The 13,614-nt window shown below is 32.1% G+C and overlaps 1 protein-coding gene across 1 annotated transcript; it reads right to left on the bottom strand.

Moving 5' to 3' along the window:
- Positions 1-759: 759 nt before the first annotated feature.
- Positions 760-5,371, bottom strand: LOC122608059 (thylakoid ADP,ATP carrier protein, chloroplastic-like). Its single transcript, XM_043781144.1, has 10 exons — positions 4,967-5,371; positions 3,522-3,578; positions 3,375-3,437; positions 2,888-2,944; positions 2,714-2,797; positions 2,405-2,473; positions 2,219-2,331; positions 1,731-1,900; positions 1,222-1,300; positions 760-1,128 (listed from the first exon to the last, which is right to left on the bottom strand). Exons 1-10 carry the CDS (start codon positions 5,279-5,281, stop codon positions 1,005-1,007), a joined length of 1,131 nt encoding a protein of 376 aa, XP_043637079.1. The 5' UTR covers positions 5,282-5,371; the 3' UTR covers positions 760-1,004.
- Between the last annotated feature and the right edge of the window lie 8,243 nt (positions 5,372-13,614).

The raw sequence follows: 13,614 nt of genomic DNA, 5'->3' as shown, positions 1-13,614 counted from the left end.
CTGTTCGTTATAATTAGTTAATAGCTGAATTATAAAATTACGATCTTATAATTGTTATAAAATTTCATTTATAAAAAATTTGCTTATATATTTGAGTTTTTTAAGAGCTAAGGACATATTTTCTCCCAAATCAACCTCGGCATTTGAATTTTCATGACCATCACTGCATCATTCACCGATTCAACCAGCCCGATCAATCCAAGTTTTGTAACATTGGATTATATCAAACACTCTCACATCGTGAAAAAACCACATTAGTTTTTATTTATGATTCCTATAACTAATTAAATAATTACTTTCACTCTTTTAAATTCATCTTTGATATAAAATACCTAACTTTTGCCGCACGTCGTTTTGGACTCGTCATTTTGAAACATTTATACAATCAAAACACTAGTCGGTGAAAAATAAATTTATACAAAAGCATGTCTAGTATTTTACATTTTGACGGAATCGTATAGTTATCGTTGTGATGCATTTCACAAAGCAAAATAATAACAACTTAGGAAAGTGTTACATTTTTCAAACAAGTGGCATATGAATACATGATATTACGCAATATGTTATTTTAAGCCAAGTTGAAAAAGCTTTGTAATTTCCACGAGGTAAGAATGTATATACAACAACAGTATTATTCAATCTATTCAAAATCTGTGTATACAAGAATAATAATAATGCATAGATAATATACTAACAACGATAATATTCAATCTCTTTGAAATCCGGGTACAGAAGAGTAACAAGAATGCATATATTATCTGAAATAAGACATCTGAAATAAGAATAACAAGAGTATTATGGGAATGAATAAAAGAAACTGATAAATATCAAAAATGGCCTTCAATAACACCAACAAACAAGATGGTAACTAGAAATTGAAAAGGCCTCCCTCAAGTTTATCATACTAATTAATGATTCGGCTAGATAAATTATCTCGGCTACACATAGCGTCTCTCGACAAACAATACCTTTTAAGAAAAAAACGGATTAATGTGTAGTAACATTTAAAGTGTTGAAGCGTTGGCGCTCTGCTTTTGTTGAATGCGGTTTTCTTCCATAATTCTTTGAAATTCTACCTCACTTGCTGATATCAAGCGCTTCATAGCATCAAAGGCAGTGAGCTTAATGCTACAAAATGATGAATGGGTTTTTTTCAAATGGATATAATAACAGAAAATATATATATATATATATACACGCAGTTTGTAAGGTAAGCGCAACCTGCTGTTTGGTAAGGTTTTTAAAGCGTTCGGCACAAAACCCCTGTACAATCCAACTACACCATCACGAGCAACTATACCTGAATCAAGAGAAAATCCTCATAAGCAACTCAAATGTGCTTCTTTGTAATGTATACTAAGACATAAGTTTAAGATGAAATATGCAGATTATTTAACATGAGTACTGTATTTGCAAGAGAACATACAATCAGCAAGGTTGGATAAGTGGTTAACACCCTTGTCTCTAGAGACAGAGGTCAAGGATCTCATCCTCATGCCGTGCAAGGTTGGAGGTCCTATCTATCTTAGATAGAACCTGGAGCAACCTCTCTACACCGTCATGGTAGGGAACATGTTATTATAGTACGGTTGTCTAAATCTTAACCTCCCCCATACACTGTTGAGGTATTGGGACCCAACACCCGTGGAAGACGGAATTGAGTGTTTACTTACATTTGCAATGGAACGTAAATGCTGTAAAAGGAACAACCAAGCTTGATCAATAATTACCTGGAAAAGCGTCTATGATAGTCTTGTACGGAGTACCCCTCATTTGCATTTGCCTTCTAACCGTGTCCAATGGGTAGCACGTAAGTGTGGCAATACTAGCTGCCACAAAGGCTGTCACTATTGACGCTTCAGGTCTATTGCGAAATCTTTCTGGCAAAGACTTCTTCATCCTGATAGCATCATATGGAATACATTATATATAGCTAATCAAAATATACTTGCTTATTGACTTCAATGTCAGATTTATTAGTTTTCAAGATATTCTGATATTGGCTTTACTAATGTCACCGGAGAACAAGAATATTGTGTCAATACATATTTATAATAACTATCAAAAATGAAACATTAAATGGTTTTGAATAAAATTAAACTAGGTAATTAATATTTGAATTTAAAAATTGGTCACTTTGGCTGTAAAGCCCATTGTATCTAACTTTGGTTTCAATCTGTGTCTTGGCTGAGTGATTAAGAAAGGACGATAAACTCACAAGTCAAATACGCAAAAGTTGACAGCAACGTAGGGGGCTATGCCGATAAGAGAAGGTCCGAGACCCCTATAGAAAGATCCCAGTCCTTCCTCTTTTAGCATCTTTACAAAAACCTGAATTACAGTATCACCCAATTTCAAAACATAAGCATTTTGACTTGGATAATTTAAAAATTATCAATCTTACATCTGTCATTGTTTGATATCCTGGATCAACCGCCAAACGTAGTCTGAGGACATCTAGTGGGTATGTAACCTGAAATAAATTCCAAGGTTAACACTAATATATACATCTGAAGCATGATCATTTTGGGATTGACCATATCGAGTATGGTCCACAAAGTTTACTCGGATCCAAACAGTAGATGTTGATTTCAGTTACTTCTTTGTAAAAAGTTTCATGGCAGATGTATCAATTTTCATGGCTTAGAGAAATATAAGCATAATTATATATATGATAAATTCTGAGTAGAAAATCACTAGGTCCTAATCTTACGAAAGTTGAAGTCATGCCAGCACAAGCCCCTGCGGCCAATCTTCCAATAAGAGAAAGCTCAGCATCCGTTCCCCTAAAAAGTTTCTGCAAATTTACAGTAATTTTAAAATATTCATGTATTGCTTACAATATCCAACAGCGCTTACAATAACTCAAGATTATGACTTTCCATACCTTGTAGGTGTCATATGCAAAGAGCTGGACTGCACTATAGGGGAGGACACGTACTACCTGCACGGTTGGTTGATCTACATAAGGACGTAAAGTACCCATCAAACAAATATAGATGTAGAAATATCTACAGACCAAATCTCATATGAACTACAATGTTTGACAAGACATCAGGTTTTACCAATGCTTTCGCAACCATTAGTTAAATGTATATATACAACAGCCATCATTAACAACAAATTGGAGGGAATTGTTGCTATTAGTTTCAAATTATGCCACAAAATGGGACGTTGCACTTCTCATGGGACTAGCTTCTTGAAACAGGAAGAGTTAAATTTCAAACAGAATGCACATGCGAATAAGGTTGATGTAACCAGCTATAATAACAATGTTTGATTGGAAACAAAAAAAAAGGAGATGAAGTGTTTTTTTATTTTCTTTTAAGACAGCAAACAAGGAAAGCAATGAAGTAGATCATGTAAGCATGCACCTGAGCAAAGTTACCCTTCCAATACCCTTTGATGCCTTCTTGCTTCCCTATATTTACAAATGCCTGCAAGTCATTATTGTCTAACATCATCACTATATATATCAATGGCTCGATACATGATTATTCATAGGTTTAATATAAACATACCTGTATAAATCCAATTGCTTTCGTCGCATTTTCTTTCCCGACTCTTAGACCATGGGTCTGCCAGCAAAAGAGATCATAAGAACTATGTAAAGTGGAAAACTCAATACGCTTTAAATCCATCTATAACAATATATCTGGCAAATATTCCACTTCTAAAATGTTATTCTTGCCAAACTCTAAATAAAGTGGGGTTGTAAACTACCAAAACGTTCGACAAACAATTTGTGAACCATCCGGCAAAAAATGGTTGTTTATGTACTAACATATAATCATGAACGTACTAAATTCTCAATTCATTAAACTAAACAAACGAACAATGTTCCTCGTTCATATTTATTAAGTTAGATAATGTACTAAATTAGTAAGCCTTAATAAATAAGGAAACGGCGAACACAAACACACATAAATGAAAAGGAGCATGCATAAACATAGCATATCTGTATATGTTTGTTTATTTTCATTTGCTCCTGTTCAACTATTAGTTAAGCTCTATAAATGGATAAAAGTTATTTTCTTAATTAGCAAAGAAATATCGATGTGTTAATGTAATTGACTCTAGTATACGTTCTTTTGTATGCTCAACTTAAACAAAAGATAATAATAATAATAATAAAAATAAAAAATCAAACTGGGAAGTAGATTCATTTTTAAGCATTTGTGTCAGTTGGTAGGTCCGATTAAACTTGCTTAGGCTATCTTAATGCTAAGGACGCCCCTTGAGCTGCCACATCATATCCTTACAAATCCTTATACATCCTTACAAATCCTTCAAATCTTATAATTTATCTCTAACCATACAAACATCCTTACATATCCTTTTACCTCCACTAAAAACAAAAATATATTAGGTAAGAACAAGTAAGGGCATGCCCTTAGGTAAGGACATCCTTCAAAAAATCCTTAGTTTTGGACAAGTTTCAACGGCAAAGGATATTCAAGGGCACCTAAGTGCACCCCATTGGAGATAGCCTTATTCCCTTATTTTGATGTAGCTTGTAAGTTGTAACTGACTGCCCCTTATCTACGCTTGTTTTTATTTGGCTATGGATATGGGTATGATTTTGGTAGAGGGATGGGCTCGTATTAATATATACGCCTGTCTCATATATTCAAAAATTGATGATCCATGATGATAAAGCACTAAAGCAGTGAGAAACCCGGGTTTAACTCATGAAAAGGAAATTCGAATTTTGTCAAGTGTAAAATCATACTCTAATAATAATCATATATATAAAGTTTGCTATAAATATTCTGTGTTACTGCCGATTAAAATTAATATATATATACATAGGATAGTATACATCAATTAAGTATAAGCACGTACCATAAACGACTATAATTAATCAATTTTTTTTTTTTTTATTATAAGCTGCAGGCAAATACAATTAGTAGTAGTTAGTATGAGAATGTATAATTAACGGGTTACGGTATAGGAGAATATATACCTGCATAATGAGTTTAATCCGGTCAAGAGGGGCGGTAACTGATTTAGCAGCCGCACCAGAAAAGGCACCAGCAACAAACACAGCAGCTTCTTTAGGAACCAAAGCAACAATCGCCAGCGGGTGTTTCACCAGCTGTGCCGCCGTGGGTTCGAATTCTAACGTCTGCTTTTCCAACATTGTTGTAACCGTCGCAAACCCAACACTATTAATAACAGATTGTGGTTGTTGAGGAATATGTTTCCATACTAGCACTAATTGGTTCTTCTGTTGTTTGTGTTGTAGCATTTGGCCGCCGGGTTGCTTTCCCATTTTCATAGATATTTTTATGGTTTTGTTATTCTCTCTCTGTTTGTTTTAAGAAATACTAACAAAGCAGAAACGAAGAAGATAAGGTAAAACCCTCCCTCCCTCCCTCGAAACAAAATGAAATTTATTTATTTATAGAATATCCTTTTTATTTTTTTTATATAGGCAAAGTGTTGTTTGTTTTTTACCAGGTACGCATACCGCCAATTTCTTCCAACTATATATTATGTATGTATGGATCACTTCAAAGCTTATTGAAGAAAACTCATCCTCGTCACTTCATAGCTTATTAAGACCTCTACTTTCTCATTTTTTATATAACAAAAATTCATTAAAATAATATATAACATAAATCTCTTATCCCATAAAATAACTACACTATTACATGTTACATCAAAAACTTTTACATTAACAAGTAACCCAACATTATCACCTGACATCACCACTACCACCACACTGTCGTCGCTACTGCCGTTACTATATATTGCATTGCGCACGCATGCGTCCAATAAATATATAATATTGTGACCAGAACTTTTTATTAATTTAAAAAGATATTGTTATGTCGATAGATTAAAAATTTATTAATTTAAATAGTTTGTATGTATGAACTTTAAATTTTCAAAAATAAATTATAAAAACGAGTTTTGAGATGATTAGAATTATAAGACAGTGTCTAAACTCTTAAGTACGTTTAATGAGAAGATAAAGACACACAATACAGATTTTAAGTTCACTAAAAAACAAGTATTATAGATTCATTTTACTAACTCATTTTAAAATTTAAAATCTTAGTGTAATTAACAATCTAATGTTTTGTATTGATTTTAAGTTGAAAAATGAATGCAATACGTTAGAGGTTCGAAAGATGGAAAAAAAAAAAAAAAAAACAAGGAAACTTTATTTTGTGACCAATTAAAGATGATGTTTACCATACATGAATTTATGTGTCGCTCTGGGTACCAAATGATACAAGTTGGCAACCATTTATCGTTTTTGTTTTTTTCATGTATCAATAACAGGCCGGCCCAATTAAGAAGCCTAAGGCTATTAATTTACCATCGTATTTATACTATTGTAAGTAAATAATTAAGAACGGTACCGTTCAAAGTTTCAAAGAATGTTATAGGCCCAAGCCCATTTAGATAGGTAAGGACATGCAAAAAGGAGCGGAGGAGCCTATCAATTCGCGTGCTTCATAAGCAAATAATAAAAGGACATGCTTTGTGAGCAAAACAACAATCTAAAAGGACATGCTTTGTGAGCAAATATAACGTGTTAAAACAAATACTAAAATCAAGTAAACACGATGCATTGCAAACTGCTCAAGGATCAGTAGTCGATTTATGTTATTAATTATGTATGGTTCTTCTCAAGTGGCGCTGCAATGTTAAAAGTTGTGTCGCAATCAATTTAAGTTGTAAGTACAACGTCCAAAAGCAAAAACACAAGTAAACTTACACGATGGTATTGGAAACCAAAAACAGCCACAATAGTTTTTATTCATCTACAACAATCACTGTTTTAGACATTTGTATGTTATGCATCAATATACGGATAATTGCTGTAAATTAATGGATAAAAATGGTTGTGGATTTAATCGGCTAATTAATTAACGTCATACTTGTATATTTGAACCAACATATATCAATTGGTTCTAATAATCTCATATATTTGGAATTTGTATGTTATGTTAGTGTATAAATTAAAATAAATAAAAAAATTTTAACGATAACTCCATATGAACCTGTATTAATTACTTATAAAGTTTTGAAATAATAAAGTGACAAAAGCGTGCGCTGATCATGATGTTTGGTATGGCCGGATAAGCTAAAAGGCATACATACTACATTCAAAATGGTTTTTAATTACATACTAACAATGTTAGTGACAAATTTAATTTGTTTCTAGAAAATGTTACTATTTTTTTATCGGTAAATTTAGACTCAGCGACATGTCATTTCATATACCCAACCTCAATTTCAGAAAAAACTCATATTGATAAAACCTTTGTCTCCAATTCTGAAATCATTTTACTCACACTAGGCTTTTAACTAAGACATCATAATTTCAAACTTCACCATATATCAATTCATATTATAAATCACTGTCTCAGAAAATGTTACTTTAGTTTTAATGACATATTTAAAAATTAGTAAAATTTACTTTCACTTACACTTGGAGACTGACAATATTTATATACTTCGTCATTTTTACCTACACGTATGTCGTATGTGTAGCCGTGTAGGTGAAATGATTTAAATAATTTTTCTTAGTATTAGTAACATTTTTATTACTTCTAAAGTGGAGTAGAAAATGGGACCGTAGGAAGCGGAAAGTAAAAAAGCTTTTGTCTGTGAAAGGGTCTATGGTCTCGACTCTTTTTGGGGTTCATTCATGTATGGGTATGGCCCCTTGTTACCACTAGCTACTATTCGTTGTTACCTTTTTTTTTTCTTTTCCTTTTCTTTTATCCTTTTCTAACCTAAATATAGGATATTCTTCGAAATAATTAACTAGGAGATTAGCATAGGTTAACTTGAGACCCTAACAAAACGGAGTCCTAAGTTATACGATCACACACTTATCTAAAAAAAAAAAAAAAATAACTACACATTAATATATACAACAAACGTGAATATATTTTTTATCAATCAATAAACTAAAACATGATTGACTTGTTATTTGTCACACTTGTTACAATTTATAATCGACAATCGACATGTGTCTTCTTGAATATATTTTAAAGTTCTTTTAAATTTAATTGTATTATATTTAGTAAGTAACTTTATTTAATATTATTTTAAGAAAAATAAATTTATCGCCTTTGAACGTGACACGTTTTGCACTTTTCGCTTCTAAAGTAAAAAAATAACAAAAAAAATCTTAAACTTGACACTGTTTTCACTTTTCGTTCCCGCAACTAAGGGCGTTAGTTTTTCTTTGTTGGAAGCACTTTTCATGGATAATCAATCAATGGTTGTAGCTACGTATGTACGAGTATATATATATGTACTTGCATGCACATATGCATATAAAATACGTACGTACTGCTAGCTATATATTACGAGTAATAAATAGATGGCTGGATGGAAAAGAATAATAATTAAAAAACCAAAATTATAATTAACACATACACCCGAACACAACGCCTCTCCTCCTCTCATTCTTTCTTGTCTCAACATAATAATAATCATCTCTATATAGAGTATCTTTTTCATTTCTTTCTTTTAATTTGTCATAATTAAATAAAAACTACTAGTGTAATTAAGGATCACTACTTTCTCAATCGATCGATCTTTTTATAACAAAAACACACACACACATAAACAATTAAACGTACGTACACACTAGCTAGCAGCTGCTGCGTATAGCTAGATTGAAGATCGAATAGATCGATCAAACGACGAGAGAGTTAATAATAATAAGTATGAGGGAATACAGCATAAGAATGAGAGGTAGAAGAAGAAGTGTGATGAATTGTAGTGATGATCTTCTTCTTGGCAGATGGCATCATCATCATCATCGGTCGTTGATGATGATGATATTGCTCATCAGCTTCCTCATTATTAATAATATAAGCGAGTGTAGTAGTAGTAGTACTTCAAGCAGCAGCAGAGATCATGTGTTTCGAGTAGTAACAAATAATAATAAGAATCATTATCTGTCATCAAGAGGAAGAGGAGGCAACTTTTATGGGTTCATGCCGAAACGAAAGATACCACTTCCTTCTTCTGGTCCTTCCAGGAAGCACAACGACATTGGCCCTCTAAACTACCGCCCCAAGACGACACTACTTCCATGATTATTATCTATACTATATACATATACATACATATATAGATCATGATTACATCATATCGATCTCCGCCCTCCAACCTTTAATTGGTTCCATCCATCTCATCATTTCCTTTTAATTAGTGCGTACGTTTTATTTTTTTTTTATTTTTGTCCCTGCCTAGCTAGCTAGAAATGAGTTGATCGATCGATCGATGAACGAATCAAGCAATGAAGAATTAATTAGTCGTTCGTAATTCATATATATATATAGTGTAATTAATTAAGTACTAATGAATCATGACATATATATATTTGTAATTAATTATTCGATTTAAATTTTATCATTACATTTTCTTTTTCTTTTGTTAATTATGGCCTAGATCCATCGATCGATCCATGTGCAGCTACCTTCTTCATTACTTGATATACTTTTCTTTCCTTAATTTGGAAAAAATATATATATGACTATTCATATCCGGTTAATTTATTACGTGTGTATATATATATATATATGGTAGAGATCCAGAGAGAAGGTTCTTAAGGAGCGAATGAAGAGAAGGTTTGTTTTTTATTTTTTTTAGCTTGTTTTTTTTACTTTTATTCTTTTTTTTCACTTTTCTTATTCTTTTTTAATTAATTCAATCCATAAAAAATTTTTAAAAAATAAATAAAAATAAAAAAATTCTAACCCGAGTTAGTGAGTTATACATGTAAGGGTACGGTACGGGCTTCGCCCTTAAGAATATTAATAAGAGGTAGCTGGTAGGAGTGATAGGTCATAGAGGGTGATTTATAGGGGGTGATCGGTGATGGGGTGATCTACCTAACAGGCTTCGCCCTTAGCTATTATGGCTCCGCCATAAGCCGAAAGGCTTCGCCTATAGCTTACGGGCTATGCCCTTTGAAAAAACTAATTTTTAAAACTTTTTTAAAATTTTTATATGGAATAAGTTAATTAAAGAGAATGAAAAATGTGAAAAAAAGAATAAAAGTCAAAAAAACAAGTTAAAAAAAAACGAACCTTCTCTCCTTAAGGACCTTCTCATTTGATCTCTATCCTATATATATATATATATATATATATATATATATATATAGGGGAAAGATAATTTGAGACCAACTAAAAAAAATCCAAAAAAGGACCATTGATTTTCGTAAGTTAACTTACACATGTGTAAGTAACTTACTTACACATGATTTTCTAATGGGTCCATCGCCGGAAAGACTTAATGTTTTTACAAAAAAAGTCTTGTATATCGTAATAGATGATGATGGTGTACAAAAATCAATGGTCCTAGTTGGTCCTAAAATAAGAGGTGGTATCAAAATATCTCACCTATATATATATATATATATATATATATATATATATGCATATATGTACATCGTAAGCAGTCTAGGGTTGTCAATGGGTTGGGTCGTGGGTTGGCGGGTTCGGGTTGACAGGTTGGTAGGTTGAAAAACTCTTACCTAACCCAACCCACTAAAAATTTCAGGTTAGAAATTTCAAATTTGACCCACAACCCGCCAACCCATGACCCAACTCATATGACTTGATAAGCAAAATATATATAAATATATAATGGAATAAATCAACCATTATAAAGCTCTATCATTGATGTGTAAACGTACCAAAAAAAGAACGAAATTCAAGGGTATTATTAGAACTTGGCACAAAGTTAATAAACTTAGTGTCTCACCCAACATCAGTTAGCATCTCACAAAATTTTGAATCATCTTTTTATTTTGGATGTGAATCATCTTTTTATTTTCGAAAATCCCCAACCCTAACCTAAGTTTTTTTCTGGTTGGGTTCAGGTTGGGTCGATATTGACAACCCTAGTCGTAGCATTAATCAATATCAACGTACGTACATATATGGTTAGTTAAACTTTTTTTAATTAATTTTATTTTTTACTGTTATTTTTGCTGTTATATTGTATATATTTGATATTACTTTTGAGTGAATCTAGCTTAATTCTATCTTGCTTTGTATTTTTTTTCTTTTGATTTATAAGAAGTTTGATACACTAATATTTTTATATAAAATATAAATTAAAAATTTAGAAAAAAATATAAACCATTAACTAACTAGTAATATATATAAGGTTTATCTCGATCACTTAATAAAGACTTATGCCTAGTGGAATAAAAATCTTAAATTTAGTCTTAATCTTCAAATAACTTAAAATATTTGATGTAATAGAGTAGTTCAAATGAATTTGTTGTTTGAAAAAAAAGAGTTTTTTCTTCAAAATCTCTATAAACTTTTCATTTTATCCTTTTCAAGCCATTTAACAATTTTATTCCTTACTAGGTTATAAATAGTTGTTAAATTGTCTCATATAGGTCATTAAAATTTTTTATTTAATGTTAGTTCATTAAAAGATGATATTAAGTTCAACGAAAGTTACTTCAACCTTTTGAATTATTACGATCGTTTCTCAATTCTTTTTTATGAGATTTGGAGTACATGAGCCCTAAATTAGTAGTTATAATTATGAAATTTATATCCGAGATCATGTTTTATTTATGTTTTTAATTTGAAAAGGTCAAAGTGTAATGTTAAATTACCGGTCTAGCTTTTTTTTTGAACGTTTGTTTTTTGGTTAGAGCTTGTTCACCCCATATGTGATCTCTATACCTACCGGGCAGTATGCCATCGCGGTAGTTCATAGGGAAAACCCCCAGATAGATCGCCAAATGACACGATATATACGACATTGAATGTCATTTGTGGTAAACTTGCGCCCCTTGAGCTCGAACCCTAGCTAGTTGCCCAAAAAATAAACCTTCATTAGAGGTCTGAGATGTTACTGGGCTATCAACCCATTGCCTACCAGTCTAACTTTTAAATAGGTTTTTATTCATGTCCGGGAATAAAATATTCAATGATCTAGAAAGAAATAAAATGTAAATTATATGACAATTTTAGTAAAAAAAAACCCTTAAATAGCTTACTATGACTAGCACGGTACCCGCGCTATGCGGCGGTGTTCGTGGCGGCGACGGTGTAGGTGGGGGACGACTGTTGATGGTAGAGGCGGCGTCGAGTGATATAGATAATTGATGTAAAAGTAATTAATGTAAAGAGTTAATTGAGAATTTGAGATACTTTAAAAGATTAAGGACTAATAGTGTAATATATAATTAAGGGTATTTTAGACATTTTCCCCCATGTAACTTTTAATATGGGGCTATTCTTTTTATAATATAGTATAGATAGGCCGATTCACCTGGTCCGGTTAAATTACCGGTTTTAAAACATGGTTTAATAAATAATTTGCATATACAAACTTGGTAGGCCCAAGTCAATTGATACCAAATGGATAAAACTACTACGACACCAAGACGCAAAGATGTTTTTGCTTTGAGATATTGTAATCTCGTTAAAGGCGAGCCCAATGAAGGATGTCACGTGCCATGTGGCACTGTTCTATTGGTCTACCTATACCTCGCGTTTTTTTTTCAGATTTTGCCATATCGGATTCCGTTAATGTTATTTTTCGTTCGGTTTTTCTTGGTTTCCTACATAGGTTTTTTTGCTTTTGTGTTTTCTTTCTATTGGTCCACCTATACCCCGCTTTTTTCCGGATTTTGCCATATCAAATCCCGTTAAGGTTATTTTTGTTTCGGTTTTTGTTGGTTTATTACATATTTTTTTTGCTTTTGTGTTTTCTTTCTATTGGTTCATCGTATACCTCACATCACTATTTAGATTTTGCCATTTTGGATCCCGTTTGGAGTTTTTTTTTTGTATTCATCATAATTTTTTGGCTTTTGTGTTCTCAATTAATATATTGAAAACTTTTACTCGTAATCTCATTAAAGGCGAGCCCAATGAACAGTGTCACGTGGCGCGGTTCTATTGTTCCTCCTGTACACCGCGTTTTTTCTCAGCTTTTGCCATATCGGATTCCGTTAATGTTATTTTTCGTTCGGTTTTTCTTGGTTTCCTACATAGTTTTTTTTTGCTTTTGTGTTTTCTTCTATTGGTCCACCTATACCCTGCATTTTTTCGGATTTGCCATATCGGATCCCGTAAAAGTTATTTTTCTTTCGGTTTTTGTTGGTTTATTACATAGTTTTTTGCTTTTGTGTTTTCTTTCAATTGGTTCATCGTATACCTCACATTACTATTTAGATTTTGCCATTTTGGATCCCGTTTGGGGTTTTTTTTTGTGTTCATCATAGTTTTTTGGCTTTTATGTTCTCAATTAATATATTGAAAACTTTTACTCAACATTTTATTTTTCCTTTGTTATTTTTATTTTCTTTAATATTATTTATCTTTCGCTTTTTCTTGGTTTTTCGATAACTTTTTTTTTTTGCTTATATGATCTCTTTTATTGGTTCATCATATACCATGCATCACTATTTATATTCTGACATTACGGATCCCGTTTGGAGTTTTTTCTTTCGGTTTTTTTGGCATGGTTATCAATAGTAACCATGCTTATTAAAATTTGACACGTGTCATCGGTTATAAAGTGACACATCACACGTTTCTTATAGATTCCCAATGAACAGTGTCACGTGCCACGTGGCGCTGTTCTATTGGT

Source organism: Erigeron canadensis, chromosome 7, assembly GCF_010389155.1.
Source record: "Erigeron canadensis isolate Cc75 chromosome 7, C_canadensis_v1, whole genome shotgun sequence".
NCBI lineage: Eukaryota > Viridiplantae > Streptophyta > Magnoliopsida > Asterales > Asteraceae > Erigeron > Erigeron canadensis.
This window is presented reverse-complemented; position numbering and strand designations above follow the sequence as displayed.

Excerpts from the sequence above, each read along its gene's own strand:
- LOC122608059 (XM_043781144.1), bottom strand. The coding sequence starts at position 5,281 with ATGAAAATGGGAAAGCAACCCGGCGGCCAAATGCTACAACACAAACAA. Across the intron at positions 2,945-3,374 it reads GGAAGGGTAACTTTGCTCAG|GTAGTACGTGTCCTCCCCTA; the intron begins GTGCATGCTTAC and ends CCAACCGTGCAG. Across the intron at positions 1,301-1,730 it reads TATCATAGACGCTTTTCCAG|GTATAGTTGCTCGTGATGGT; the intron begins GTAATTATTGAT and ends CTCTTGATTCAG.